The following is a 26,366-nucleotide window of genomic DNA, read 5'->3' as shown; positions in this document are numbered from 1 at the left end:
CAATTTTGCGTTTTGGAAATGATAGTTTTGGGTAATAGATACACAAACACACCCTCCCACCGCTGTGGCACCTGCCTCATTTTCCCGCGCAAAAATTGACGCCGTTTATAACCTGCACGGCATTGTGGGTGTTGGTTATAAGAAATTTTAAGGTTGTATCACTGGTGATTTCTCTAAGGATTATCACAAAGGTGACAATGCATATTGGGCCCACACTTTATTTTCCATGAGCCACACGTCATTTGGTGCCTTTTCTGCCGTTCTTACCATATATATATGTGTAATTATATATAACTGTCAAGCCCTGTTCTTTTTTTTTTTTTTTGGTGGACATATATATTACATATATACCTGTTTAATATAACAATCAATATGCTCGTGGTGAACTATGACTTCAATATGACCACATCAAATTTCCCTAACAATAACAATAGCACCAACAACAACAACAACAACAATAGTGGCCAAAACATGATGTTTGGGTTGCCTAAAATCAACACCAGTTGTTTGAAGAACTCTTACAATAGTACTAAGGAGATCCAGTTAAATAGTGCTGGAAGCTCGTTGTTTCCCGAGATCAACACCTCACAGTTCGATCCTTTATCTAACAATTATGTTCCTTTGGCGCCATCAATACCACCAACGGGCCTGAAGAAATCAAAAAGAAAGCATTGACGATATTTCGATTTCCCCAAAACAACCTTTCACTTATAGACTATTTTTTTCATCATCATTATTCATCATCGTTTCCCTTTATTATTGTACATTATTATTATTATTATTATTATTATTATCATTATTATTATTATCATTATTGTTATTATTATCATTATTATTATCATTATTGCTTTCTTCATCATATCAACTGCTCAAAAATCAGTTTACAAAAAATTTTAATCTACCATCTTCTCACTTTATTACATCCAATCACATCATTATATCAAATCGCATCATTATATTAACCATATCATACTACTACAATATCATCTTGCTTCAATTCATTCTCTCCGTGCTGGTCATCAATGGAGCACAACGGCACCATAATATTATTACTATTTTATCATATAGACTGTACGAATTAACGTTGTTATTTTGCCTTTCTTTTTTTTGCTTTTTTTTCTTTTAATTGTAGGTTTTTTACTAGTATAATAACATGGTTGATTGGGCTAACAACTAATTAAAGTCTCAAGATTAGAAAAAAAAAAAAAATTGCGCCATGTCGCGGCCCCAACCTTAAAAAATATTACCACGTTTCGCCGGGTTCGGTGAACGATTCTGGGTATCCCAAAAAACTTTGAGGATGTATTGAGTCATTTTCTGATAAATAGATGTAGTAAGTCTTGGATTTAAGTTATCTAGTAAATACTGAACAACAACAAAAAAAGAAAAGGTATTTTTCTTAATGAACTGGAGAGAAAACTGAAGGATGATAATATGTATCGGTTATCCATTCATCAAAACTTTTTTTAAAATTTATGGATATTCACAGTTTGTGATAACAAAGAACCTTCGGTTTCTCATCCTTGTATAGTAGGTTTTTAAGGAACAAAAGTCTCATGTATTCAACTTTACGTAGTTTGAAACTCAAAATTAACCTCATTTGAATACTTACTGGAATTCTCACTCCATATGAAAAGCTTTACTACTATAATTTCAGAAAAAACCCATAAAATTTTGCTATAAATTTTTTGCCTTCCTGTGGTTGCGATTCAGAAAAACACAAAAAAATAAAGAGAATATTTCACAAGGTTCATGCTTCACAATCTAGTGGAAATCCTATGGAATTTTTTGTTCTATCAATTTATTTTTATTTTTTCTTGAAATATGGCATTTTGAGCACATTAAAGAGACTTTTCTATCTCACCAAAAAATGCTCTCATAATAGCCATCGATTTTCATGTTCATTTTACCATAACGACAAGGTCGAGATATACGTCAATTTGATCACTCTCATGTTGGAATCCTATCTCAATATAGTACCGGGTAACGCCGGTGCGCAGAAAGAAAAAAAAAACGACCGAAAAGAAGAAGATGAAGAAATTGCAAACGGTAAGACAATTTTTTCACTCTGTGGAACACAATATATATATATATCAATACCCCCGGTTGTTACAAATATGATCACAAGTGTTGCTAAATCACGTAGCATACCAAATGTGGTAATTCCTGGCAGCAGAGCCTTTTTCAGCACCGTCGTGGGTGGTGTCAGATCACAAGAAGCCTCCCAATCATCAACAGCATCATCAACAATTAATGAGGAAGGAGTATGGTCCCAGTTTGACAAACGTTCTGAATCATTGAAAATCAAAAACCCAATATTAAGAAATGAGCTTTTACACGGAATCGACCCAGCTAAAGGGCCTTTGACTTTGAAGAAAGGGTTGAGTAAGATGAAGTACACTTCCCCAACTGGATTAGATGAAGTTTTCCCATTAGCTTACAACTTTTTGCAAGAGACAGCTAAAGAAAAATATTCCCAAGTCACCGAAATCGAATCGCAAATCGCTGCTGAAACAGATGAAGCCGTCAAGACACAGTTGTTGAAAAAGAAGAACCAGTTGATCATCGATGCGGAAAAATTCAACCCAGAAGTGGCTTATAAAGCCCAATTTTCCAACCCAGAAAACTTGAACTTGGACGAATTGGTGTACCAATACTACTACAAGACCAAGAACTTTGAAGGGTTCAACAAAATGCTTTTAATGCAAAGAATTGAACAATTGCACGTCTTGCCAGATGCGATCCCAACCATCAACCCAAGCGTTGAATTGAAGGTGAAATTCATTAACGAGTCCGGTGTCAATAAGTATATCACCCCAGGGGACATCTTATCATCTAGAGCCACCTCGAAACCTCCAATCTTCCAAGTCAATTATTTGAACATTGACGAAGCGTTGAAACCATCTGACAAATTCACATTATTGGTGGTTAATTTGGATCATCCAAACACTAAGACTAACTCCTACGACATCACCTTGAACTATGGGGTTAAGGACGTGAGTTTCCAACACAACAACCAAGTTTTGTCATTTGACGAGTTGAGCCAAGGAGAATTTGCTGAATACTTACCACCAGTTCCGGAAAAGAACTCGCCAACCAGCAGATTTGTCACCTTGTTGTTGAAGCAAGAAGAAGGTCCATTGGCCACTGAAAAATTGAACTTTAATAGAAAAGATTTTGCCTTGGCAGACTTTTTGACAGAAAATAAATTGGTGCCTGTTGGTATTAATGTTTGGAGACTGAAATGGGATGGAAATGTCAAGAATGTTAGGGAGATGTACGGTTTACCAAATGGGAGAGTGTTCCACAGAGTCCGTCGTTGATTTTTGAGTCAAATGGGTAAAAAAAGGAAAGATGAGCTTATACATATTGTTTTGTAAATAGATGTGATCTTTATTTTAAGCTTGAAATGTAAGAAAGAAAGAAATATCTACAAACTTCTACAAGCAATTATGCAATTTGAAAGAAAACTATGATTGTGATCAATACTATTATACCTTTAGAGGAAAATGGGAAAAAGAAAATAAAAAAAAAACCTCCTCAATTTTTTTTTTTTCTATTTCTTTTCTTTTGTCATGATATATTGTTGGAATATTGTTTGTCGTTTCTTGGTGGTTTTTTTAAGATGCTTTTTTTTGTATTTTTGATGGTCTACTTTATTGATAAAGGATTAACTTATTTCAAAGTTTCGAGACTACCCAAAATAACCTTAGCAAAATCCAAGTTCTTGTCATCCAAGTTGATCTTTGACAAATCGGTGGAGCTAGAGTCTTTGCCCTTGTTGTTCAACTTGGCGTACTCTTCCTTAGCTTCAGCAATCAATTTTTCAGTGTTCTTGAGCTTGTCATCGGCTTCTTTCTTCAAAGCAGCTGACTTAAGGCTATAACGGTGGGTGAAGCCATAAACAACACCTAATCCCAAAGCAGAGTATCTGAAGACCTTTTTGTAAAATGTTAGTAAAGACATATGCACAACGATGATAATTTAAAGTCCATACAATTTCTGTGATTATAATTTTTGACAATATATAATAACATCCAATACCCCATCACATACATTAACAGTGCTCATTTTCTATTTTGTTATTTGATAGATTTCTATGGTACAATAGCGAGGCCTATTAGGTAATAATCACTTTTTTTTTTCTTCTGTTTGAATTTTTCTGAGGGAAAAACAAACGCCGGAAGGTGATTGGCCATTAACGCGCATAACCCTCTCGTACCACACCCGTCAGTGATTTTTGGCTATAACATCGTTATATTGAATACACAATAGTCAGAAGGAACTAAGTCCTCTGCTAATAAATATTAACGTATTGTTGGTTGCCGCAATGAAAAATCAAAAAAAAAAAAAAGAACAAGAAAATCATCTTTGAAAATATCCATAAAAAGAAATTTGTTCTTGAATAATTGACTGTGATGACAAAGGGATTAAATGAATAAGCATATATCATGTCGCCAGTATATACGCAATGATAAGCAATAAACACAGTGTAAATCGTAAATGCTTATTCATTTCCTTCTCTTTGAGGCTTCGATAAAATATCATCACACAAATACTGTGAGCTTTTTATAATTGTATCCTTCCCATATGCATACTGATGGTTACTATATGCACTACGGTATAACTTCCTGTCTATTATGCCACAAGAGTAAATTGTGATTATGTCCAGAAATGGATTCAAATGGCTATATTTACAGCTAGGATATCCCAGCGTAGTATCCAAGGAGGAAAAAAACCCCTCATCCAAAGGCAAAAGCCGTCCCCGCTTATTTCAAGCTGAAACAAACAAAAGCGAAATAACAATGCTGTTATACCAAAATGTGCTTGTAACATACACCACCAGTATTGTTCATTCAGTAATTTTATACGATCCTCAATATGAAATTACCATTAACAATTCAAACTCTGTAAAGAGCCATGATTCAGACTTGCTTGCCCCAGCCTCTTTGCAAAAGCTGAGCCACCTTCACGGAAGAATTGATCAAAAGAATCAACTCCCATAAGAACGTTGATCATTTTTCCTTGAATTTTTGTGCTAATAAGAATTTCTGAATTTCTTAATGTATACATTATATTTACTATTTATCATTTTTCTCTGTCACTGTAGTGTTTTATGGTGAAGTACCGATGATTTCTTTTTATTATATCATTTGTGAAGGTGTGTTCCATACAATACAATGTTTTTTCACGCACATTGTACCTTAAAGTGTTTGTATGTGATTAATGGATCAAATCACAGAGAAAAAAAAACAAACAACAACAACAAAAAAACAAGCTTTATGAGTACATTTCCAAATCAACTGGTGTGAATATGGATGGATCGGATTGCATCATTAAGACGACAAGGTAAAGAAGTCTTAAGCTTTGTTCTCATCAGTGGAAATGAGAAGTTCCTACAAAAAATTGATAAGTGTAAATGCATTGAATTAAAGATTGCCTTCGCCCAGCAACAAGAGAAAACTTGAATCAGACGCGAATAATCTGAAGAAAGCGAGCAAACGTACTACAGCTAATCATCTTCTATGGTTTTTGTAAAGTCAGCCACTCATCCTGTAAATGAAAAACAATACAGGCCTAAAAATATTCCATCATGGATGATGCTTATATTCATAAATGTCGTGGTCTTCAATTACTAGTGACATTAAGTGGTTCAGAACTTGTATTTTTACCTCCTTATTATCCTGGGTTAAATGGTATAAAAGAATTCCGTGTAGCATGTAAAAGTACAGACAAAAGACTAAGAAGGATAAATTTACACTGAGCGTGAAAAAACTACGGAAACCATTGTTCCTGAAGGTTACAATAAGGGGGTTTACAGAAACTCTTCTTGAAATATTGAGTTCGGTTCAGAGCAATAGGTCTTTTGAAAACAGAAGCAAAAAAAAAGGGGGAGAATCACTCTTCAAAAAATTTCTCTCTAAAACCCATTGAGATAAAAAATGCGCGAACCGGGAATCGAACCCGGCTCTGCTGCTTGGAAGGCAGCAATGCTAGCCACTACACCATTCGCGCAGATGTTTATGGGTATTATTGCGTATTCCTAGCTGTGTCAGATTTATTATTCTCCCCCAAAATCACGTGACAGTATTATTGGAGAACTCTGTCTGTCAAAAACCTCAAATGAAGAAAAATATCGGGCGTGTGGCGCAGTTGGTAGCGCGCTCCCTTAGCATGGGAGAGGTCTTGGGTTCAATTCCCAACTCGTCCAGCAATTGTTATAACTTCTTAAATTCTAAGAAGTTAAATGCTTCTACCTTTTTGTTGCACTGAATATTGACAGTGCTTTTTCAAGTTGATTTGGTAAATATCCTGAACAATTTTAAAAAGCTCTGTGTAGCTTGATATTTTTTTTTTCAACTCCCAAAGCAGTTACAATATGATTTGAATTATTCTTTTTCATATTTCCTTACAAGTAATCCAGATTAAGTGCGAAAAAGAATTTAATATGGAAGTTCTGGCAAAAAAAAAAAAGAAAATGAAAAAAAAAACAACCCAAAAATGATAAAGCATCATATAAATAAACAGACCCTAATATTAAGAATTGAACTGTCACTTTGTGTGATCGGTATTGCGGCAGAATAGCCAGTTTTTGAATCTATTATACGTTTAACTTCTCCACTGCCGCTTTCAAATTCTGTTGTGGATCTTCATCTCCTTCATCTTCATCACCGTCTTCTCCAAGACCCTTCTCAAACAATTCTTTACCGGTCATTCTTCCAGCATGCAACTTCTTTAACCGCTCTGATTCTCTCGTATCCCAGCCCATTTCTTTTCTGAACCTGGCTCTCCAGCCATTGAAACTCTCTGTCGTGACCTTGGTCCCGTGGAACTTCTTTTGTTCTTCCATTTCTTTGGCTAACAATTCATCATCGTACTGTTTCTGAGCCGCCTCGACTTTTGTTTTGAATAACTCCTCCCCTTCGTCTTTCAAAGTACTGGCGATCGTGAAAATCGAAGGCATTCCCAAATTCTCATTGGCCTCGTCGTATAGTCTATCAAGAAGCTTCTTAAGGTCTTCTGATTCGAATTCTACCACCTCGGAGAAAATCACTGGAGCTTTGCCTTCATCATCATCATCATCGTCGGCGTTGTCATCGTCGTCATCGTCATAATCACTATCTTCTTCATATTCTTCATAGTCTTGATCTTGTTCAGCGTACTCTTCAGGTGATGGTATTGTCACTCCGAGATCTGGCAATTCTTCTGGATATTGTTTAGGGTACTTAACCTCTAATTTTAACCTGTGCTTTCTATCACTGTCGGTGTCGAGTAATAGAATGATGTGAAATTGGGTGTTGGAGATCTTGTGTAACTCGTCTGGATAAATCGACTCAAGAACTTCGAGTTCCTGTTCCTGTTCTTCTATAGGGTCCATTGTGGTTGACAGGATATATAGATAATACAATAGCTATTTAACGATAGAAATACTCGATCTTCCTCCTCTCATTGAAAAACTGGCAATTTGAAGAAGGAAAAAAAAAAAAAAAAAATCGTTTCTCGATCAGCACGTGACCAAAAAGAGTATACCGATAAAATTTTTTTTTTTTTTTTTTTTTTACTTTTAGGTAAATCATCGGGATATTTGTACTGGAATCAATCGAGGTTATATTGATCACAACAATCATAGAATTTTCATAGATAATGTCGGAAATAGATTCGGTGATACAGAAGGCCAAAGAACTTTTGGCAAACTCTAACCCTGAAGACGCGTTGCAACTATTATCCCAATACGGCCAGGACGAATCGTATATAAATGATGTGAAATACCTTAATATCTTGGGGGAGACTTTGTTGGAAAATAGTGAAGTCGAAGAGGCATTCAAGATTTATTCCAGAAGCATCGAGTTGGACCCCAATGGTCAGGTCTCAGTTGACGGGTTCTTCAACTTGGGGCAAATTGTCGGGGGGTTTGATGGATTACAGTATATTATTAAAGGGTGTACAATCACCGAGACCCAATTGCAAGAAAGACCAGCGCAAGACAGACCTCATTGGTTGAAAAAAATTGTCCAAGGGTTGTTTGCCCAGATCGAGATCTGGATGACCGATTTGTGTATGGAACCTCAGGCAGAAACCCAATGCCAGGACCTCATCGCCAAAGCCATTGAGCTTGATCCTTCTAACCCTGAAACTTGGACTTTGCTCGCATCTATCAGAATCTCCCAACAGCAACCACAGGAAGCTCAAGAACATATAAGGAAGTCTTGGGAACTATTCCAAGTGAAGAAACAAGGGTTGGAAGATAGTGCCGATACCGCTGCCAGTGATAACAACAACAATAATGATAACAACGATGGTGATGTCAATTTAGAGTATATTGAAATGATCCAACCGTTATTGACTCTTGCGAAGTACGCCACCGAAGTAGGACTCTTTGACGTTGCGGCAACGGTAGCTGCAAATATTCACGATATTACTGACGATTTGCTCGAGCCATTTTATGTCGAGGCATTCAGTAACTACTTGGCGGCCAAGACATTAGAATACCAACTCAAGAACCCTAATGCCGTTGATGAGGGGGATGGAAGCCGTCTTGAAGCGATTAATAACGTAAAGTTGTCGATGGACTCTGAAGGTAACGGTGCCACCGAAGAGATCACTGAGTATATCAATTCTGCGCTTGTGGCATTGTCCAATGGATCAAGAATCATGTACGCTTCTTCTGACAGTGAAGATGAATTGAGAGAACAAATTGGGTTTTTGGTTGAGGAATTGGGAGGAAAAGCTGCGTTGAAAAGAGTGGAGAAGCTCAACAAAAATGAAGGAGCCACTATTAATGAGGATAATTGGGAAGACGAGATCCAAGAATGATTGTTTCGAGATTGGAATATATATATATATATTATATTATAGCATTTTGTTTTAATTGTTTTAATTGTGTTGTTCTTTTTTTAGAGGATGGAAATTTACAGGAATTTCCTTGTAAATTTTTTTATTTTTTTTTGTGGTAGGGTAGATTAAATTACTTATTTTCGACGTTACAATAACCACTACCAGGAATATATATTTCACCATAATTAATATCCTGTTGATAAAGTGGTGTGTGTTGGTGAATTCGCATGGTTCCAAGTTGATGGCACCTGCTGAATTAAACGAGAAAAAAACAAATGATCGAAAACGGCCCTGTTATTGTGCCCCCCTTGGCTAAAACACCACCACCAACTACCCTAGTAACCAAGAAAAATTAACCATGGGAAGGTTTTCTGTCAGCATTCCTGGCCGAAGAAGAACCCTTTCAAATAGCAGTAAGTTCTTACTTTGCTTTTACTTCTTTGCTATTTCTTCGTGATATCCCAACAGCATTACTAACCAGAAATGTCAACTTTTTAAGATATCTATCAAGAAATCGAAACCCTCGTCGACCATACGTTAAGTAATGAAGCATGGGGACCATCAGTAATTCAACTTTCGTCACTTTCAAAGCATTCCAATGATTCGTTCCATAATCAACTCACGATATTGACGGCAATTTTTGAAAAATTGGTCGAGTGTTACGACAAGGGAAAGAACCCGATCAGTGGCATCAAGAGCAGTTTTGCGGGATTCAGTAACCATAAGAATAATATTGTGACTCCTAATAATGTGACCTCGACATCAAAAAGGAATGTGGATGTTGAGTACCGAGTGGTCCTCAAGTGCTTGATCACCTTGGATTATTTGTTGGTGCATGCAGCCGACGACGATAAGATCTCACACAGTTATCAGTCATATAATTCGCACTACGATGATATTTTGCACCGGATCAACGAGAGTTATCATTTGCCAAAGTTGGAATTTAAGGCAAGTCAAGTGATCAAGAAGAAATCTTCAGATTTGTTGGAGTTGGTTGGCAACCATGAGTTGTTACAGGAAATGAGAAGGGACTGCCGGGATGGTAGGCACGACGACGATAGTAAATATGATATCTCTATGATATTAGGCAATGATTTGATTAATGCCAACCATGCACATCCGTCATCAATAGTCACCGAAGACGACCAGCTGCCCGACAATTATAGAAGTTTATCAGGAGGAATATCCACCACTGACGATTATATTGAACCTCCAGGAATATCATCAAAGTCTAAATATCTTGGGTTAAGAAAAAAAGCATCGAATCATGCATTGTCGGCGTCACTGAAGATATGGCGAAAGCATTCCGCGAGCCCCAAATTAAACCATGGTAATCGAAGGGTCCTGGAGGATCGTTTGTTAGATGATGATTATGATTACGGCGACCATGAGAAAGCTCCACACTCTAACAATGATCACACTATAGAAGGAACAAAGTCCCGATCACGGTCGCTTTCGTCATTGAGCAGTAGTTTTAGTTCCAAACTTCATTTATCCAGTGGTCGTCGCCTGAAGAAATTACACGATGTCGACTTTGATGAGAACGACGAGAGCGATAATGATGATGATGATGATGATGATGATGATGATGATGATGACGACGACGATGATAATGATGCTTGGGAACCAGGATTTTCAAAGAATGAAAGCGTCACTTCATTTGGCTCGTCCTCTTCTCCACATCGTAAGACTGCTTCTGGCTCATTACATTTTTCTGCCACCAATTCGCTCAAGAAACTTACCCCTCCTCCAGGGATGATAACTAGAAAATTCAGATCGAACTCCCTGCCCACGAAAATCGTCACTTTCAATCAGCTTCACAAGCAAAATAACAACAATAGTAATAACTCAGTCATGTCTGATGATTTGCAACCAATAGTTTCCCAGCTCCAAACCCAGACTATCCCTATCAACTTCACGGTCCCTTTTTCCCCTGGATCTCCGAAACCGCCAGCCCCGCCATCACCAATGAGGTCCCATACCACCGATTTTAGAGAAATACATACCAGGAATCCTTATCATAATGGGCCTACCACCATAGGGTTTAATCGTGTGGCCAACCCAAACAATCCATTCTTGAGCCCGTTAATGGAATCTCAGGCCTCCACTTCGAATTTTGGTAGTCCAATCATCAATTCCCAGGGATTCGAAGCAAATAGTACGGGAGGAAGTTTCGCCCAACATGGAATGACTAGTCCAATAGTGACCAATCCGTTTGCCACACCAAATGTCAATAGCGAGCCCACTTTCTTTTGAATTATTTTTAATGCTTAAAAAAAAAAGTTTTGTGTTTTGTGTTTTCTTTTACTGTTGTATTTTTATTATTGGCTTTTTTAGATTAATACAAGATACCTATATATATATATGTATGTTATTTCATTTATTATTATTTTGTTTGTTAATATTTTTTGGTTTTTCATTAAAGGTTCATTAGTTGTAAAGCTTACAATTGTAAATAGATCTAAAAAACGTCTATTCAATAGCAATTTTCTCTAGAACAAACAAACAATATTAACATTCATCGCTTGTTACAAATGATGAACATTCTTGTAACAATCCGGCAAAACAACCTTGGTATTGTCTTCGATTTGTACCTTTACGGTAAGGGTATTAGGGTCAGCGCATGTGTCCAACGCCTTCTTTGCTTGTTCCAAAGGGAAGGTATGGGTGACCATTGGGTCAACGTTAATGATTTTGTTGGCAATCAAGTTAATCACAGCCGGCCAGGTATCGTAGTACCGGTTGACAAACTTCACGTCGATTTCCGCAAACGATAAGTGCATGAACGGGAACTTATCGACGGTCGACTTGCCCACCCCGATCACCGTCAAACATCCCCCACGTCGCACAAGATACGCCCCGGTGATGATCGAGCTGGCTATTCCGGTGCACTCGAGTACCGCCGGCGGGGCCTGGTACTCGGTGTTTCCAAAGAATAGATTCCGGCACCGGGTGGCGTTGGCGACCTCGTCCAACTTCGGGTCGACTTTATAGATTTGCACTTCGGGAACAAGTTGTTTGGCAAACTCGAGCTTTCGATCATCGATATCGGTGACCACTAATGGCGTGGCTCCCTTGGCTCTGGCAAGTATGAGGGTAGACAATCCAATGGGGCCGGCTCCCAATACCACCACGCCTTTGCCCAACTCGATTGTTGACCGCTGGACTCCTCGGTACCCCACCGAGACTGGTTCAACAAGGGCGGCTTGTGAATAAGTCATCGAGTCGGGAATCTTATGGACAAACCGGGCATCATGGCTCACAAAGCGTTGCAACAGTCCCGGAGTGGGTCCTTGTCGGTCAACACATCCCATAAACGCCACTTCGAGACATAAGTTCAATTTCCCGTCACGGCAGTAATGGCACTTCATACAAGGCATCTGGGGCTCGATCGCTACCCGATCGCCAACTTTGAACCCTTGGACCGCCAGTCCTACCGCAACAATATCTCCAGCAGCCTCATGACCAATGATCATGTTGTCGTGGACCACCATTTCCCCAATAGCCCCATTTTTGTACCAGTGTAAGTCGGTACCACACACCCCGGTGCACCGGGGGTGGATCACCACACAATGCGCCAGGAGGGTCGGGAAAGGGGCATTTTCGAGCACCAACCGGTGGTCAGGGGTCACTTGAAGAGAGAGGTTGTCCATTAACCAAGATGGAATATATTTATATATATATATATTAAAGAAGAACTAGCGAATTATTATGATGGTAAGTAAGTGATTGGAAATATAAAAGTACAGCGAGATCCACGACGTTATTTAAATAGTGTATGCGACTCGTTGTTTTGGGAAGTTCGAATCCGAAAAAACAGATCGCCTGTAATTCTCCACAAAAATCATCAAATTGGTGGGAGGGGATGAGGAATTGCTTCAACATTCTTATTGATATTTAAACCATTGAGTCTTTTCATCCACCATCTTTGCGTATGCCAGCCCAGTTTAATCACTTTGTTTCTCTTAGATCTTGCAATTTGCCTCAAAGTGATTGATTTTCTCCCCCGCATATTTGAGATGGCGAAGATAATTCCAATCGGCCTTTCTACCTACAATTTCTACAACTTCACTCACTTTATTAATAAAAAACACACCAACGTTTATTAATTTCAGTCAGCTTCCTGTTTTTTTTTGGTTTTCTAAATTTTCTCCTGCTTCATTAAAAAAACATAAACACAGAATAATGTCCACAAAAGTCACTTAATAATAATTATCAAAAACTTGTTTACAATTCACCACTCTTGGCAATGGTGATTCTAGCATTGGTAGAACCGCTACCAGAACCGTAACTTTCAATCTTCTTGACAACGTCGTAACCACTGGTGACTTCACCAAAGACGGTGTGCTTACCGTCCAACCATGGGCATGGAACAGTGGTGATGAAGAATTGGGAACCGTTGGTGTTTGGACCAGCGTTAGCCATGGACAACAAACCTGGCTTGGTGTGCTTCAAGGTGAAGTTTTCATCGGCAAATTTTTCACCGTAGATGGACTTACCACCGGTACCGTTGTGACGAGTGAAGTCACCACCTTGCAACATGAATTGTGGGATGACTCTGTGGAATCCAGAACCTTCGTAACCGAAACCCTTTTCACCGGTACACAAAGCTCTGAAGTTTTCAGCAGTCTTTGGGACAACGTCGGTGGCCAATTTGAAAACAATCTTACCGGCTGGTTGACCTATATAACAGCAGTTAGTAAAACAATACTGACAATACTGGCAAACAATAGCAATAGCAATTGCAAAAGAGAATGGGATATTATCACATACCGTTGATAGCAATGTCGAAGAAAACAGAAGTCATTTTTTTGATGTTTGATAAAATCCTTGGTAAAAGATGGCAAAAGGGCAAAACTCAATGAAGACAGCAAAGATCACCACTTTTATTATGGAAAAAAAAAAAAAAAAGGTTGGGTTGTTTGCCAGACGGGTAATAAATGCGCTTGCTGGAAAAAAAAACACAAACATTACGACATGTGCTGTTACCCGGTGGATACATACTCGCAACCACTGCAGTCAATGAATGAATGAATGAATGCTACGCTATAGCAGATATATAGACACGTGGGGCCATGTCTCTCCATCAAAGATAAGCAATGGTCTGATATCTATTGTCAGTAAGTAGCCAGAGGGTAGTAGTGTATTGTAGCTCGCCGCTTGAGCTTCTAAACGCGCTTTGACAGGAACGGCCACAGTAATCCCCGTGTTGTGTTGACGTTCCAGCAATAACCACCCAACTGACATTGACAGCAAAACACTACCACAGGAATCCACCACTGCTGGGACCGGAGTTTGTTTTGTATATACCCTAACTAATTTTTTGATCCAACGGCACTGTGTTTTTTGCACGGGTTGCTGGAAACGAATAAATAGCCTTGATGACGTAGAATTAGCAATATGATGTGCCAAAACCCTTGCTTTTTTTCTTTTTTCTTTTTTCTTTCTTTTTTTTTTTTTTTTGCAAAGTGTATGCCAAATATATCCCATGAAAGGCTTGCTAGTATATAGCAAACTGCATAGGAAAGAATTGGAGATGTCCAGGAAGCATCAATTTTGCAATGCATGTTGGCAACGTGTATGGCGCATTTTTTTTTTTTTTCGAGACTTTAGTGGACCCTGATCTGTAATGTCAAATATGCGCAGATCCTTATCAAGCACAGCAGATCTCCCAATTGGAGAAGAGTAATATCAAAATTTAGTTATCTCAAGATATGAGCGGAGAGTTGAATTGGTAAGTGCTGATTGCTCTATTCCATGCCCGCTCTCTCTATATTTTTCTAATGATGTCTTTGAGTATTGCGAAGGTTCGGTGTCACAAAGATTCTCGTAACTTGTTAGGGATCTTGTGATTCTGTACTAACTAGTTAAAAAAAAAAAAAAAATATAGTTAGATGAGAAAAAAATTATCTCAGAAAGAGGTATATTAGAAATAAACTGTTAGATAACTAGCAGACTAACTTCGGAAAAAAAAAAAAAAAAAAGACAATGCAACAAACAGAGAAATTAATTACTTGTCTATCTAACTTTATTATGTCTATATTTATTTATATTAGTTATACCAAACTCAAACATATTATCTCTTAGCATAATTTTTCACTATTCTTTTGCCTAGTATTCCTGATGAAGAGTGTTGAAAGAAGAAGATACTACAAGCAAGGTTCTTCTGTCCTAGCACTATTCAGTAAAATTTTATTCATCCCTCGAATAACTTCAGATGAGCAATTTTCACTAAATCAGAGACTTGATATATTCACAAGGCACAATTGATCATTCACCTCAGGACCTTTGGAGTATAAATTGGCGATGTAGTTCGTTAGCATTGCTTTGGTATACTTTGCAACAACTAGTTGAAATAATAGATAAAAAACAAGATAAAAAACAAGATAAAATAGAAATAAATGAATAGATTAATGAACAAAAAAAAACAACAAAAAAACAGGCCTGCAGTAGGATAAATAACAAAAATAACAAACATAACAACTCGAATGTTTCCATGCTCACTGCTGATTCTAGCAACTGAAATTATCATCCTAGCCACAAATACCAGACCAGTATGTGTAACCGCTTCATTATTACAAAGTTTCGATGAACCAATAGTTTGGAATACTTCCGGACTATCAAAAAACAGAACAAAAAAACAATTCATTTATACAATATAGAGCATAAAATATATCCTAAAAAGAAAAAAAATAATAATTCCGAAATATAATTAAGTCTCATGTCCTTTTTTTTTAATTTTCATTCAGCACTCTGTTTCAAGAAACCAATTTTTTGATTGTATTGATAGAAAGTAAAGAACAGATGAATTTTATGCCAAATTATTGTCTAGCCTCTATAAATAAAACATCGGTGATGATACTAATTGAAAAGAATACAATACAATACAATACAATTCTATTTTAAAATTCTAAAATATTGCACGAACCTTACAATATAAAGTGAAACACATACATCCTCAGAGATAAACAGAATCACCATAAAAATAAAAGAGAAGAAGCACAAACGAAATTTACCAAGGTGGTGATTCTCTCTTCAGAGAAGCAACTCGTTCCACAGTATCTGAGATTTTTGAAAATTTGAGCCGGATCTCGTTTTCAACAACTGAAATTTTTGAACATTGTTCTTTCAATTCGGCAAGTTGAGTACGAAAGGCGATCGACTCTTCTCGTAACTCTTGGATTTTATGAATAAGGGTGCGGATCGCTTCGTCTGATAATTGCCCCTCCTTGGCTAGGCTTTTATCATGTTTTGTGTTTTCCTTGTCACTTATAAGACTGGTTGATGAATACTTGAGTTTCTTATGATAATTATCATTCTTTGTCTCTAGCGATACACTTGCTATATTTTCATTATCCATTGATAGATCATCAATCTTTCTTCTTTTATTATCATTTCTTTCACCATCGTCTTCTACCGATCGAGACTTCACCACTGACTTCCAATCTTCATCGATCCCAAGGAATTTTAGGTAAGTGCTGAACAATTCACTATCAGGATAAGCAATTCCCTTGCCAGTGCAACCATGCTTCCTTTGAGACCGTTGGATCCTTATAGACCGATGTACTTCCAGTTTGAGAGCAAAAAAATGAAGGCGAAACTCTTCGAAACTCTTCGCCATTAATGCAATAATTAAGATAGTTTGATTTGGAGTTCCATTTTCTCCTCAACTGTTTCCAGTCTATAGGACGCACGGAAGGATCAAAGTAAGGGGAGAGAATTTCAAGAAGCAATTTTTTCTGAGGGTATTCGAGCCTAGCACGTTTTGCTGACAGACTATCTGTTGCCTTTCCTTATGTATCACTCTCTGTGGGTGTATCTACCGAAAACCTGAGGCCCATGTTTCGATAATGTTGGAATATATTGCGATTGATGTGTGATTTCTGTTTATATATATATATGATGCAGAAGGTGTGTTATTTTGATAATTTCTATTTTTTTTATTTCCCGTGGTTGGCTGAAAACGGTAATAGTTTTTGATCCAAAATAACGGCTTTTTTGCTTATGTCAACAACCACTAGTGGTATCACCCAGAAAGTTGTGATTGTTTGTCAGCACGAATATTATATTAAAACACCAAATGGCCGGCTTCATAAACAGTAATTTCCTGCCATCATCATCATCATCATCATCATCATCATCAATAATAATAATCCACTGATGGTAATGATCACGACAGGGTAAGCCATTGAATCATCACAGTCCCCCTTTTGTGTAAATTTATCACCATTATCACCATTATCGCTCTTCCCTTCCCGTATTTTTACAGCCATCATGATAGAACAAACAGGCACTCACCGCTTTATAATAGACTTTCCCGATCTGCCTATAGGGGTCAGACACATACCAAGGTCTCCCCTCGAGGATACCAAAGGTTTAGAATTCTATTCCGAGCTCTTGTTGCTAGATATCATCTACTGCTACGCCCCGCATTTCTCATTAACCAGGGCTGTTAAAAAACATCATACATATAACTGGGATACTGCCCTCGAAATATGGAACTTGAGCACCACTACTCAAAAGTTCAAGACCATTGCCCCGTTGAAGCGTAGGTGGAGGGTAATGCAAGAAGAATTTGAGCCCCACTTGCAAGATGTTGGGGTGCCCGAGGTGATGCATCCTTATAGTTTGAAAATGTATAAGCGTATCAAGGCAAAATACGCCGAAAATGGACATCCAATCAGTGATCTTGATGAAGAGCCGGTGATTGAACAAACAACGAAGAAACGAAGAAAGTCCACCGATAATGGTCTTCATGAAGAGCCGATGGTCAAACAGAAAACGAAGAAACGAGGAAAGCCCACAGAGGAGTTGATAGCAGACAACCTTCCAAAGATGACACTTCCAAATACCCGAGTAAGAGCTCTTTCATCTTCGACCTTTGATAGTTTTATTGATGGACTTGACATACCTCCTCGACCTCGCGTTGTGGGTGTACCGTTAATCGATAATGTTGCTGATACTTCTCAAGATACGCCTTGGCAGGATTTTTGCAACAAGACCAATGACACAATAAAACTATTTATGCAGCGGCTCAAAGAGCATGAGTCAGGCATACAAACCGTTCAAAAGTGCGCTTGTCTTCTTGGTGACGCCACTCTCCAGATTGGAGAAAGATTAGAAAATTTGGAAAAGCAGCATAAAAGTTTTATGGAAACGTTAAATAAACATATGAAAGAAGTTACCGAACTGATGGATGAGCTCAGAAAGGAGATCACTGTTATCAGAAACCAGAAAACAGATTGAAGAGCTTTTTGGAGAAGTCTACTAAAGGTTCACATGAATTATAAATTTTAATAGCTAGCCTGTACACCGGAATTTCTAAAAATATCGTACCGCAAGTGTTAATAACTAACTAAGCAAAACTGAAGCCAGATTCTAATAATAGGACACAATAATAATGACAAGTATCAATCAATATTTAATAGAGGACATTACAATTATTAATACAATAAACATTTAATACGGAGAGACAAAAATTTATATTAATAGCCGGCAAAAAGGGAAAGATGGAAAATTAAAATAGATGGAAGGATATCCAACACATCAATCAATAGAAAATAATAAAGTAAACTAAAGAATCAAGAATTGAAAAAAAAAGCAAAGTGTGTATATATACATAGTTTTCTTACAAGAGCAAGAAGATTGTGAGTGTGATACACAAGATGCTCAAAATCCATCTTGTCATCATTCCACCATTGAAGATATTCTTCAAAGTGGCCCCGGAGTTAGCGACCGCGAAAACGCTTGCCGAGCTCGATTGGTGAGCAGTTGGGGTGGCTTGTGGAGTATAACTCTGTTGGAGGAAAGAGGTTTCGATAGTAGACTTGGCTGGAGAAGTGATGGCAGCAACAGCACTGGCATTTGTGACGCCAATAGCACCTGGAACAGTGGTAGTGGCCATTGACGATGGTGTGATAATGGTAGACACTGGAACATAAGTGATATTATCGGCCTGGGTGGTGCTGTAAGTGGTGTAGAAAGCACTGGTGTAATTACCACTAATGTAGGCACCGACGACCTCGGTAGTGGCGTAAGTGGTGGCATTGAGGGTTGATTTGACGGGGTTGACTACTGTGAATGGACTGTTGGCACCGGCAGTGGTGATGGATGGTGTAATGGTTTGGAAAGTGGAAACGGCAGAAGCGGTAGCACTAGAACCAGTAACACACCCTTCAAGATCACAGGTGGTAAAGGCGACCCAAGTAGTGGCGGAGGCAGTGACCATAGTGGTTTGATTGACAGGAATGGTGGTGTATGCTTCGGTGGTCGAGTTCCAATAATTACCAACAACATGGAAAGAAGAAGAAGAAGAAGAAGAAGATGATGATGAAGAAGTGTTAGTTGGCCATGGCAAGTAAACAGTAGCATCGACTTCACCGTCGGAATCGGTGATTAAAGTGGTAGAGTACCAGATGGCCGAGGTGGTGGTCGAGCAAACTCCATTATTACATTCCACCAAAGTGACGAGAGATGAAACAACGTCGTCGGCATTGATTGAAGCGGTGACATTAGGAGCAGCAGTGATTAATGGAGCAATGGAGGTGGAGACAAGAGCTGAGCCGTTGGAGGCGGTGGTGGTTACTGGGATAGCGATACCGGTGGTGTCACTTGGAGAGCTGGTAGAAATTGGAACCCAGGTAGTAATGTATTCATCTCCATCAGATTCGGTGACTACCATGGTGGTCAACATCGCGGTACTGACTTCAGTGGTACAAATGCCATTGGAACATTCGCTGGAAGTGAAGGTAGTGTACTCTGTGGCGTCACTTGGGGAAGTGGTAGTGTAACTTGGAGAACTAGTAGAGATTGGAACCCAGGTAGTAATATATTCATCTCCGTCAGATTCAGTGACTAACATGGTGGTCAACATTGCGGTGCTGACTTCGGTGGTACAAAGGTCATTGGAGCAATCACTGGAGGTGAAGGTGGTGTACTGGGTAGTAGAAGCCGCTCTAAGATTGTAAGAGTAAGTGATGTTGCTGGAAGCTGCGGTACTATTGGCGATCAAATTGCTATCAGAAGTAACTGCAGAAGAAGTGGCGGTGGTACTAGCGACAGTAGTACTATTGGCGATCACATTGTTATTGGAAGTAACTGCAGAAGAAGTGGTGGTGGTACTGGCGGCTGCAGTACTATTGGAGATCACATTGTAATAAGCAGCAGCAATTGGGGAAGAAGTGGTAGCGGATGTAGTACTGTTTGTGATCACATTACTAACAGTAGCTGCAGAAGAAGTGGTTGAACTGACAGCCGTGGTACTATTGGTGATCGCATTATTAACCGCCAATTCAACGGCGGAGAAAGAAGTGGTGGCTGTAGTGCTATTTGTAGTCACATTGTTATTAATAGCCAATTCAATAGCAGAGGAAGAAGTGATAGTACTACTAGATGATGAGGATGAGGATGAGGATGCTGCTGCTGATGATGTCGAATCGAGGGTGGAATTACCGTAAGCAAAGGTCAGGAGAGATGTCGACGATGTGGTTGTTGAGTCTGTGGTGAGGTTTGATCTGACTTCAAGGGTGGGGAAAACTGCGGCAGATTGGACCAATCCAGAAAGGACCGAGGCTAGCAAGTAATTATTGAATTTCATGATTGAGAATTGTAATTTAGCTAATTAGAAGTATGATTGATTAGTTATTTAATGTCTTTGAGGCTTAATTAGCAAATTAATATGTGATTGATGATTGATTGATGAGCTATCTGGAGGAATGATAAGATGAGGATTTAAATAAATGTTTCACAATCTGAGACATGATGGGTATTATATATATTATCGATGGTTTGCAGGCATCGTACTTGCCATGAGTCTTTTGGAGGTTTCCCGATGTTGACATGTTGACATGCCGGTGCGTCGTGTAGTGGGCTGCATGCATACTCGGTGCCAGCGACCAAAACAAACAAAACTAATTACGCGAAATTGGCACCAATACTGGGGAATAGCGAAGATGGGACGCTGGGAAATAATAGGAACTAATACGAAACAATAGCGAAAGAAGAATACTTATAATAATAAGCCCCTTCCAAAAAAAACAACAAAACAAGCAAACAAACCTGAGATTTTGTGAAAAAACAACAACAACAGGATATTATTGATCATTAGTGAAGAACTGTTTTTACATTTTTTTTTTTTTTTGACCGTTGACGATTGAAGGCTTTGAACTGTAAAAACTACTAATTACCAATGGTTATTCAGACAAAAATTCGCCTCACAGTACAATCCATGATCTCGCAAGTAATTGTATTCAAAAAAAAAAATTGATATTTCCTTGCAAAAAAAAAAAAAAAAAACCGTTGCGTACCCCGTCAACGTCAAATCTGTGTACATAAAAACACCGAGCAAACAAAAACAAAAACATCATCACTCATCGAATGTTCCCTTGAGGAATATTTCGGGTTTAATTAGACGACTGTACAGGCATTTTGACAACTTCGATGACATACATGGTCTCAGACATTATGAGACAACATCGAACTTTTTTGCAATTTTGGAATGTCATTCTACATTGAGGACTCGGCAATAAAGATAACGGGAGCAAAAAGCTCATCAACAACAGCGAATGCGTGAAGAAAGAATCAATAGAATAAGTAAGTAAGAAAGAAAATGAACAGTATCTATCTCCCTTCATATTTGCAAAGCGTATTTATGATACAGAAAATAGGATGATCGTCTACCAAATGGTAAATATATTTTTATCCCATCATCTAAATTAGAGTATATAATTACCGTATCAGGTAATTATTAGATCCGTTAATCTTTCGATCAGGCTCATAATTATATACATTTGCTAATCCTTCGATCAATCGAAATTATGCATCATCTAATTGTTCGATCGATTAGCATTATACATCGCTTGGTTATTGGATCATCAGGCAGCTCATTAGCTCGTGTATGCCAAGTCAATTGCTTTTTGTTCATTTAAGTTGATTCTTTCAGGAATAAAAGAATACGCGGCAAAAAAAAATTTTAATAAAGAAAAGTATACGAATCAACATCAATACAAAATAGTACGCGTGAAGCCTAGAAAAGTCCACAAAAGTGCGAAAACCGTCTGCATCGAATAGCTTTGACCAGATCGATTGTTAAAACCGTATATCTTGAATATTCCTCTTAGAGAATCATTTGTTGACACCATTGAAGATCTCTTTTTTTGACACCAATTGTTAGAGAAATCAAAGATCTCCTTTTTGACACCGATTGTTAGAGCAATCAGGGATCTCCTTCTGGCATCATCGATTGTTGAAAATGTATGTGCTGAAGATCTCTCTCTGAGGTTGATGATGGTCGAATATTCTATCTTATAATTCCATTCTTGGAGACCCTTCCAAAAATCATTCATGAATTCAATGAGCCTTGGTGGGGATTCTTCTGGAAAACACAAATCTAATTTATATTTTGGAATAACAGAACATTGTTTCTGATGGGTAATGTAATGTCTATAATTATTGTTATTTTGTGACCCGAACATTATGTGTAGGTCAATATATTATTGTCATGCAACTGAGGCCATCTAACATAATAAGTTCAACCATTTATCAAAAAACAAAAAAAAAAAAAAAAATATCACCAGATTGCTTTATTATTGTTTTTACCTTATCATAGCAAAAAGAATAACCTTGTATCATCAGGCTGCCAATTGATTTGCCAATTGATTTGTTTCATATTAATTAGCTTGATATTCATTCAACTGATATAATATGATATGCATTGGTTGACTTGACATAGAGGTGGTACTAATTGAGACAGGATACCAATATGTTTTACCGCAAATATAAATTGTCAAAGCCATTACAAAACCGCTATCCAAAATCGGAATTTCTCAAATTCTCAGAACAAACACCGAAATTACCAACTCATCACCGGGAATGATGATGATTTCTTTACCCTTACCATAACTGGTCCTTACCATTCGTAAATCGTCATTTTCTTCATTGTCAATCAGTGCCATGAGATGGTGATTGGCATTCAACACTTTCAAACTCCCCTTCACCAATATTTCAGCATTTTCTACGGTGATATTTGTGATCCCCGAAGAGTTCTCAACGGAAATTCCCCAACCGTACAATAATTGACCTGTGGTGGTGTATACCACAGCGGAGTATTTGTGGATTTCCTTTGCCAAATTCGAGTGAAGGATCGCTGTCAATTGGGGGTTTTTGAGGATATCTTCTGGGGGTAGCTGGCAATTCATTGATATAATACACAAAATAATAATAAATAATCTTCAATATTATTGTGACAAATAGTGTGCTGCTATCTGACAGAGATATCAATACATATAACATAACCTTTGTTTTTGTATGGGATCAACACCCAAACACCCACGTTAAAAAAAAATTCCCCCAAAAAAATTTCAGTCGCTGCCAAAAATTCTTCCATCTATTTTATCTATGTTATTTATATCAAATCTAATAAATTCGACTATAAATCGCCCATCATGACCGACGTCATCAAACCATCTGGCGACATTGGGTCTGCTTCTTCTGTCCAGCAAGCCATTCCTGACCAAGTCAAGGACTTCATCCGTACTTTCTACAAGCACTTCCTCGAGAACAATGTCTACGAGTTGCACGGATGCTACGAAAACACCTTCAACAAATTAACCGACAAATACTACACCAAATCTGCATGGCCCGACCCACTCACTGAGGTGGCTCCATTGGTCGACAATGATCAGATCTTTTTGGTGTTGTATTCCGAAGTGTACTACCGTCACATCTACGCCAAATTGGGCCCTACTTTGGAACACCGTACCAACTCTTACAACAACTATTGTAACTTATTCAACTTGATCTTGAACCATGAAGGTGGGCCAGTGACTTTTGAATTGCCAGCCAAGTGGCTTTGGGATATTGTCGACGAGTTTATTTACCAATTCAACCAATTTTCAGTGTTCCGTTCCAAATTGATCAACAAGAAGAACTTATCCGAACAAGATAGCGCAGAACTCAGTTTCCTCCAACAACACGTGGAAATCTGGAGCTCTTACTCGGTGTTGAACGCTTTGTACTCGTTGATTGGCCGCTCTAAGATCTACGAACAATTGACCGCCCAAAGAAACAACTTGCCACCATCAAAAATTTCAGAAATTGCTGGTCCATACGGATCATTGACCCTTTACAAAAACTTGGGGTACTTCTCGATAATCGGGTTATTGAGAATCCATACCTTGTTGGGGGACTTTACCTTGGCCCTTAAAACCATGGAAGAAATCGAACTAAGTAAGAAATCCAATTTCTTGACCAGAGTTCCTGGCGCCCATTTCACCACCTACTACTACGCAGGGTTCTGTTACTTGATGATGCATCGTTACGCCGACGCTATCAAGACTTTCTCCCATATCTTGCTCTACATCACCAGAATCAAGAACATCAGCAAGTCTGGTCAGTATGACGCGATCACCAAGAAATCCGAACAAATGTACGCGTTACTCACCATCTTGATTGGATTGTGCCCAACCAGAATCGATGATGTGTTACACAACAACCTCAAGGAAAAATTCTCCGAACAATTGTCCAAGATTGTCAAAGGTGGTGAAGCCTCATTGAAAACCATTGAGGAATTGTTTGCCTTTGGGTCACCAAAATTCATCTCGATTTCTTTGCCAAGCTTCGACTCACCAGAATTGAACATTGACGCCATCCATTTGCACTCATCAGTCTTCATGGTCACCGTTAAAAACACAGTGTACAACAACTTGTTGAAGACTTACTTGAACTTGTACAGTAGTATGGAATTGCAAAAACTCCTCAATTTCCTTGAAAGTGACGACACCAAGATCAACAACCTTGATGAATTGAAGGAAGTGTTGTTGGCTTTCAAATTGACCAACACCCAAATCAAATGGACCGAAACTGCCGCTGTCAAGACCGCCACCAACGGTGAGGATGAAGAACAACTTCCTGGGGCTACCAGCGGGTTGCTCAATGGTGAATCATCTAACGTTTACGACTTTGACATCACCATCAACGACAACTTGATCCAAATCATCGAAATGAAGGTTGCCAGAAAGTTCAGTGACTGGTTCATCAGAAACACTTCTAAGAACTACTTTGTCCAGGATGCCATCAGAAATGACAGAATCGAGGAAACTGGTAAAGAAAAGAAGGATAAGAAGACCAAGAAGAGCAAGAAATGAGATTTTTTTTTTTTTTTCGTTGTTAACTTAGTGTATTTTGTTGCGTTTAATTATTTTATTTGATAATATATTTTTTTTTTTAAGAAGAGAAGAAAGTTAGTTGGGAAGGATAATCAACAAAGAACGAAAGGGGGATGTGTGATCAACCCCGCCGCTGTCTTTTTATCACGTGAACTGGAATAAAAAGCATTCGGAATATCAATATCTGTGGAGGATGTTTAGGAGAGAGGAAAACAACAATGTGCTAATCGTGTATACCCCGTGGTGGATTAGAGGGAGGGGAGTAATCCTTTATTGCAGAGATGTGGACCATCATTATTTTGTTTGTTTGTAAGGTTCCACCCTGTAGTTTATCAATAATGTATACGATCGTAAACATCACAAAGGGAACGATACAGTTTCACATACCATTGCAATGGTGCCATGCTTCCTTCACTTCACTTACAACAAAACAAAACTTACAAAGACAACAATAAATAATAAATACACCGTCAGTATGGCATAAATAGTTATAGGTGCTTTGCTTGCTTACCAACTCTAAATAAACCGCATCTTTTTTTAAAGCTTCCGTGTCGCCTAACAAGGCAAGACAAAGGGATGTGAATCCTTTGCCACCCGAATTTCAGATCCTGATCTTTATTTCCCTAGATATTATTATTATCGGGGTGCGTGACTCCCGTTTTTATCATTCATTGGGAGAGAGAGAGAGAGAGAGAGAGAGGGAGGGAAACGTGTGCCTGCTGCTTAAGGACATATTTCTCGGCGCCAAAGTTATTTTGAAGGTGATATTAAAAAGCCAATCCACTTTAATGATACATACATTGATTAATAAGCCTTATCCAGTAACAGGCTATGGTAATAATGCTTACTTATACTTGATCGCTCGCTCCCACTACCGATTATTTCCCAGAAACATTGCTATAATAAGTTATGCTAAGAATCGGGTGAAATTCACAAACATCGCCATGAGAAAAAAAAAAAAAAGTCATTTGACTAATGGTAAAATGCATAAACACATTGCCACCGTTATTTATCATTGGACGGGGCAAGTCAAAAAAGCATTGCCACAATAGTTGTGCCATGGCAAATCAACCGCAAAAAAAAAAAGTGTATTTTTGAAATAATCACCCAATCGGAAATTGCTAAACTTAATCACAATAATAATTGTCACTCCACCACTCAATTATCCTTTCTTCTAAAAATATTGTGAACCATAAACAAATCACATCACATCATGCCCAAACATAGTCAACGAGAGCCCAAGGTATCAAAAAACTTAAAAAAATAAAAAAAAAAAAAATAGGATCATTTACTCTATCATAAACACACAGCCAATATTCTGTCCTTATCGTTCCCATAATATTTTCACATCAACTGTAGGATATCCTA

General features: G+C 38.3%; 14 protein-coding genes across 14 annotated transcripts; 6 read left to right on the top strand and 8 right to left on the bottom strand. All coding sequences in view use genetic code 12, as the record gives it.

Annotated features, from left to right (window-relative positions):
- Window positions 1-372: 372 nt before the first annotated feature.
- On the top strand, window positions 373-675 carry DASC09_021560 (uncharacterized protein; the record flags this gene model as incomplete). The annotated part of the gene is made up of 1 exon (XM_064995759.1): window positions 373-675. One exon carries the CDS (start codon window positions 373-375, stop codon window positions 673-675), a length of 303 nt encoding a protein of 100 aa, XP_064851831.1.
- A 1,442-nt stretch (window positions 676-2,117) lies between these two features.
- Window positions 2,118-3,323, top strand: MRPL35 (mitochondrial 54S ribosomal protein mL38 MRPL35; the record flags this gene model as incomplete). The annotated part of the gene is made up of 1 exon (XM_064995758.1): window positions 2,118-3,323. The coding sequence occupies one exon, from the start codon at window positions 2,118-2,120 to the stop codon at window positions 3,321-3,323; it is 1,206 nt and encodes a 401-aa protein (XP_064851830.1).
- Window positions 3,324-3,675: 352 nt separating this feature from the next.
- TIM11 (F1F0 ATP synthase subunit e) lies at window positions 3,676-4,071 on the bottom strand (the record flags this gene model as incomplete). The annotated part of the gene is made up of 2 exons (XM_064995757.1): window positions 3,676-3,939; window positions 4,057-4,071. The coding sequence occupies 2 exons, from the start codon at window positions 4,069-4,071 to the stop codon at window positions 3,676-3,678; spliced, it is 279 nt and encodes a 92-aa protein (XP_064851829.1).
- A 2,530-nt stretch (window positions 4,072-6,601) lies between these two features.
- GIR2 (Gir2p) lies at window positions 6,602-7,378 on the bottom strand (the record flags this gene model as incomplete). Its single annotated transcript, XM_064995756.1, has 1 exon — window positions 6,602-7,378. The coding sequence occupies one exon, from the start codon at window positions 7,376-7,378 to the stop codon at window positions 6,602-6,604; it is 777 nt and encodes a 258-aa protein (XP_064851828.1).
- Window positions 7,379-7,644: 266 nt separating this feature from the next.
- Window positions 7,645-8,814, top strand: ACL4 (Acl4p; the record flags this gene model as incomplete). The annotated part of the gene is made up of 1 exon (XM_064995755.1): window positions 7,645-8,814. The coding sequence occupies one exon, from the start codon at window positions 7,645-7,647 to the stop codon at window positions 8,812-8,814; it is 1,170 nt and encodes a 389-aa protein (XP_064851827.1).
- Window positions 8,815-9,193: 379 nt separating this feature from the next.
- DASC09_021510 (uncharacterized protein) lies at window positions 9,194-11,091 on the top strand (the record flags this gene model as incomplete). The annotated part of the gene is made up of 2 exons (XM_064995754.1): window positions 9,194-9,248; window positions 9,335-11,091. The coding sequence occupies 2 exons, from the start codon at window positions 9,194-9,196 to the stop codon at window positions 11,089-11,091; spliced, it is 1,812 nt and encodes a 603-aa protein (XP_064851826.1).
- A 272-nt stretch (window positions 11,092-11,363) lies between these two features.
- On the bottom strand, window positions 11,364-12,488 carry DASC09_021500 (NAD(P)-dependent alcohol dehydrogenase; the record flags this gene model as incomplete). Its single annotated transcript, XM_064995753.1, has 1 exon — window positions 11,364-12,488. The coding sequence occupies one exon, from the start codon at window positions 12,486-12,488 to the stop codon at window positions 11,364-11,366; it is 1,125 nt and encodes a 374-aa protein (XP_064851825.1).
- A 574-nt stretch (window positions 12,489-13,062) lies between these two features.
- On the bottom strand, window positions 13,063-13,642 carry CPR1 (peptidylprolyl isomerase CPR1; the record flags this gene model as incomplete). Its single annotated transcript, XM_064995752.1, has 2 exons — window positions 13,063-13,517; window positions 13,609-13,642. The coding sequence occupies 2 exons, from the start codon at window positions 13,640-13,642 to the stop codon at window positions 13,063-13,065; spliced, it is 489 nt and encodes a 162-aa protein (XP_064851824.1).
- A 2,205-nt stretch (window positions 13,643-15,847) lies between these two features.
- Window positions 15,848-16,456, bottom strand: DASC09_021480 (uncharacterized protein; the record flags this gene model as incomplete). The annotated part of the gene is made up of 1 exon (XM_064995751.1): window positions 15,848-16,456. The coding sequence occupies one exon, from the start codon at window positions 16,454-16,456 to the stop codon at window positions 15,848-15,850; it is 609 nt and encodes a 202-aa protein (XP_064851823.1).
- A 653-nt stretch (window positions 16,457-17,109) lies between these two features.
- On the top strand, window positions 17,110-18,081 carry DASC09_021470 (uncharacterized protein; the record flags this gene model as incomplete). The annotated part of the gene is made up of 1 exon (XM_064995750.1): window positions 17,110-18,081. The coding sequence occupies one exon, from the start codon at window positions 17,110-17,112 to the stop codon at window positions 18,079-18,081; it is 972 nt and encodes a 323-aa protein (XP_064851822.1).
- A 382-nt stretch (window positions 18,082-18,463) lies between these two features.
- On the bottom strand, window positions 18,464-20,431 carry DASC09_021460 (uncharacterized protein; the record flags this gene model as incomplete). The annotated part of the gene is made up of 1 exon (XM_064995749.1): window positions 18,464-20,431. One exon carries the CDS (start codon window positions 20,429-20,431, stop codon window positions 18,464-18,466), a length of 1,968 nt encoding a protein of 655 aa, XP_064851821.1.
- Window positions 20,432-21,833: 1,402 nt separating this feature from the next.
- DASC09_021450 (uncharacterized protein) lies at window positions 21,834-22,307 on the bottom strand (the record flags this gene model as incomplete). Its single annotated transcript, XM_064995748.1, has 1 exon — window positions 21,834-22,307. One exon carries the CDS (start codon window positions 22,305-22,307, stop codon window positions 21,834-21,836), a length of 474 nt encoding a protein of 157 aa, XP_064851820.1.
- Window positions 22,308-22,658: 351 nt separating this feature from the next.
- DASC09_021440 (uncharacterized protein) lies at window positions 22,659-23,030 on the bottom strand (the record flags this gene model as incomplete). Its single annotated transcript, XM_064995747.1, has 1 exon — window positions 22,659-23,030. One exon carries the CDS (start codon window positions 23,028-23,030, stop codon window positions 22,659-22,661), a length of 372 nt encoding a protein of 123 aa, XP_064851819.1.
- A 246-nt stretch (window positions 23,031-23,276) lies between these two features.
- Window positions 23,277-24,977, top strand: DASC09_021430 (uncharacterized protein; the record flags this gene model as incomplete). Its single annotated transcript, XM_064995746.1, has 1 exon — window positions 23,277-24,977. One exon carries the CDS (start codon window positions 23,277-23,279, stop codon window positions 24,975-24,977), a length of 1,701 nt encoding a protein of 566 aa, XP_064851818.1.
- Between the last annotated feature and the right edge of the window lie 1,389 nt (window positions 24,978-26,366).

This window comes from Saccharomycopsis crataegensis, assembly GCF_037102585.1.
Source record: "Saccharomycopsis crataegensis DNA, jcf7180000000074, whole genome shotgun sequence".
Classification (NCBI taxonomy): domain Eukaryota; kingdom Fungi; phylum Ascomycota; class Saccharomycetes; order Ascoideales; family Saccharomycopsidaceae; genus Saccharomycopsis; species Saccharomycopsis crataegensis.
Note: the sequence above shows the minus strand (reverse complement) of the source record. Positions and strands in the feature narration are given on the sequence as shown.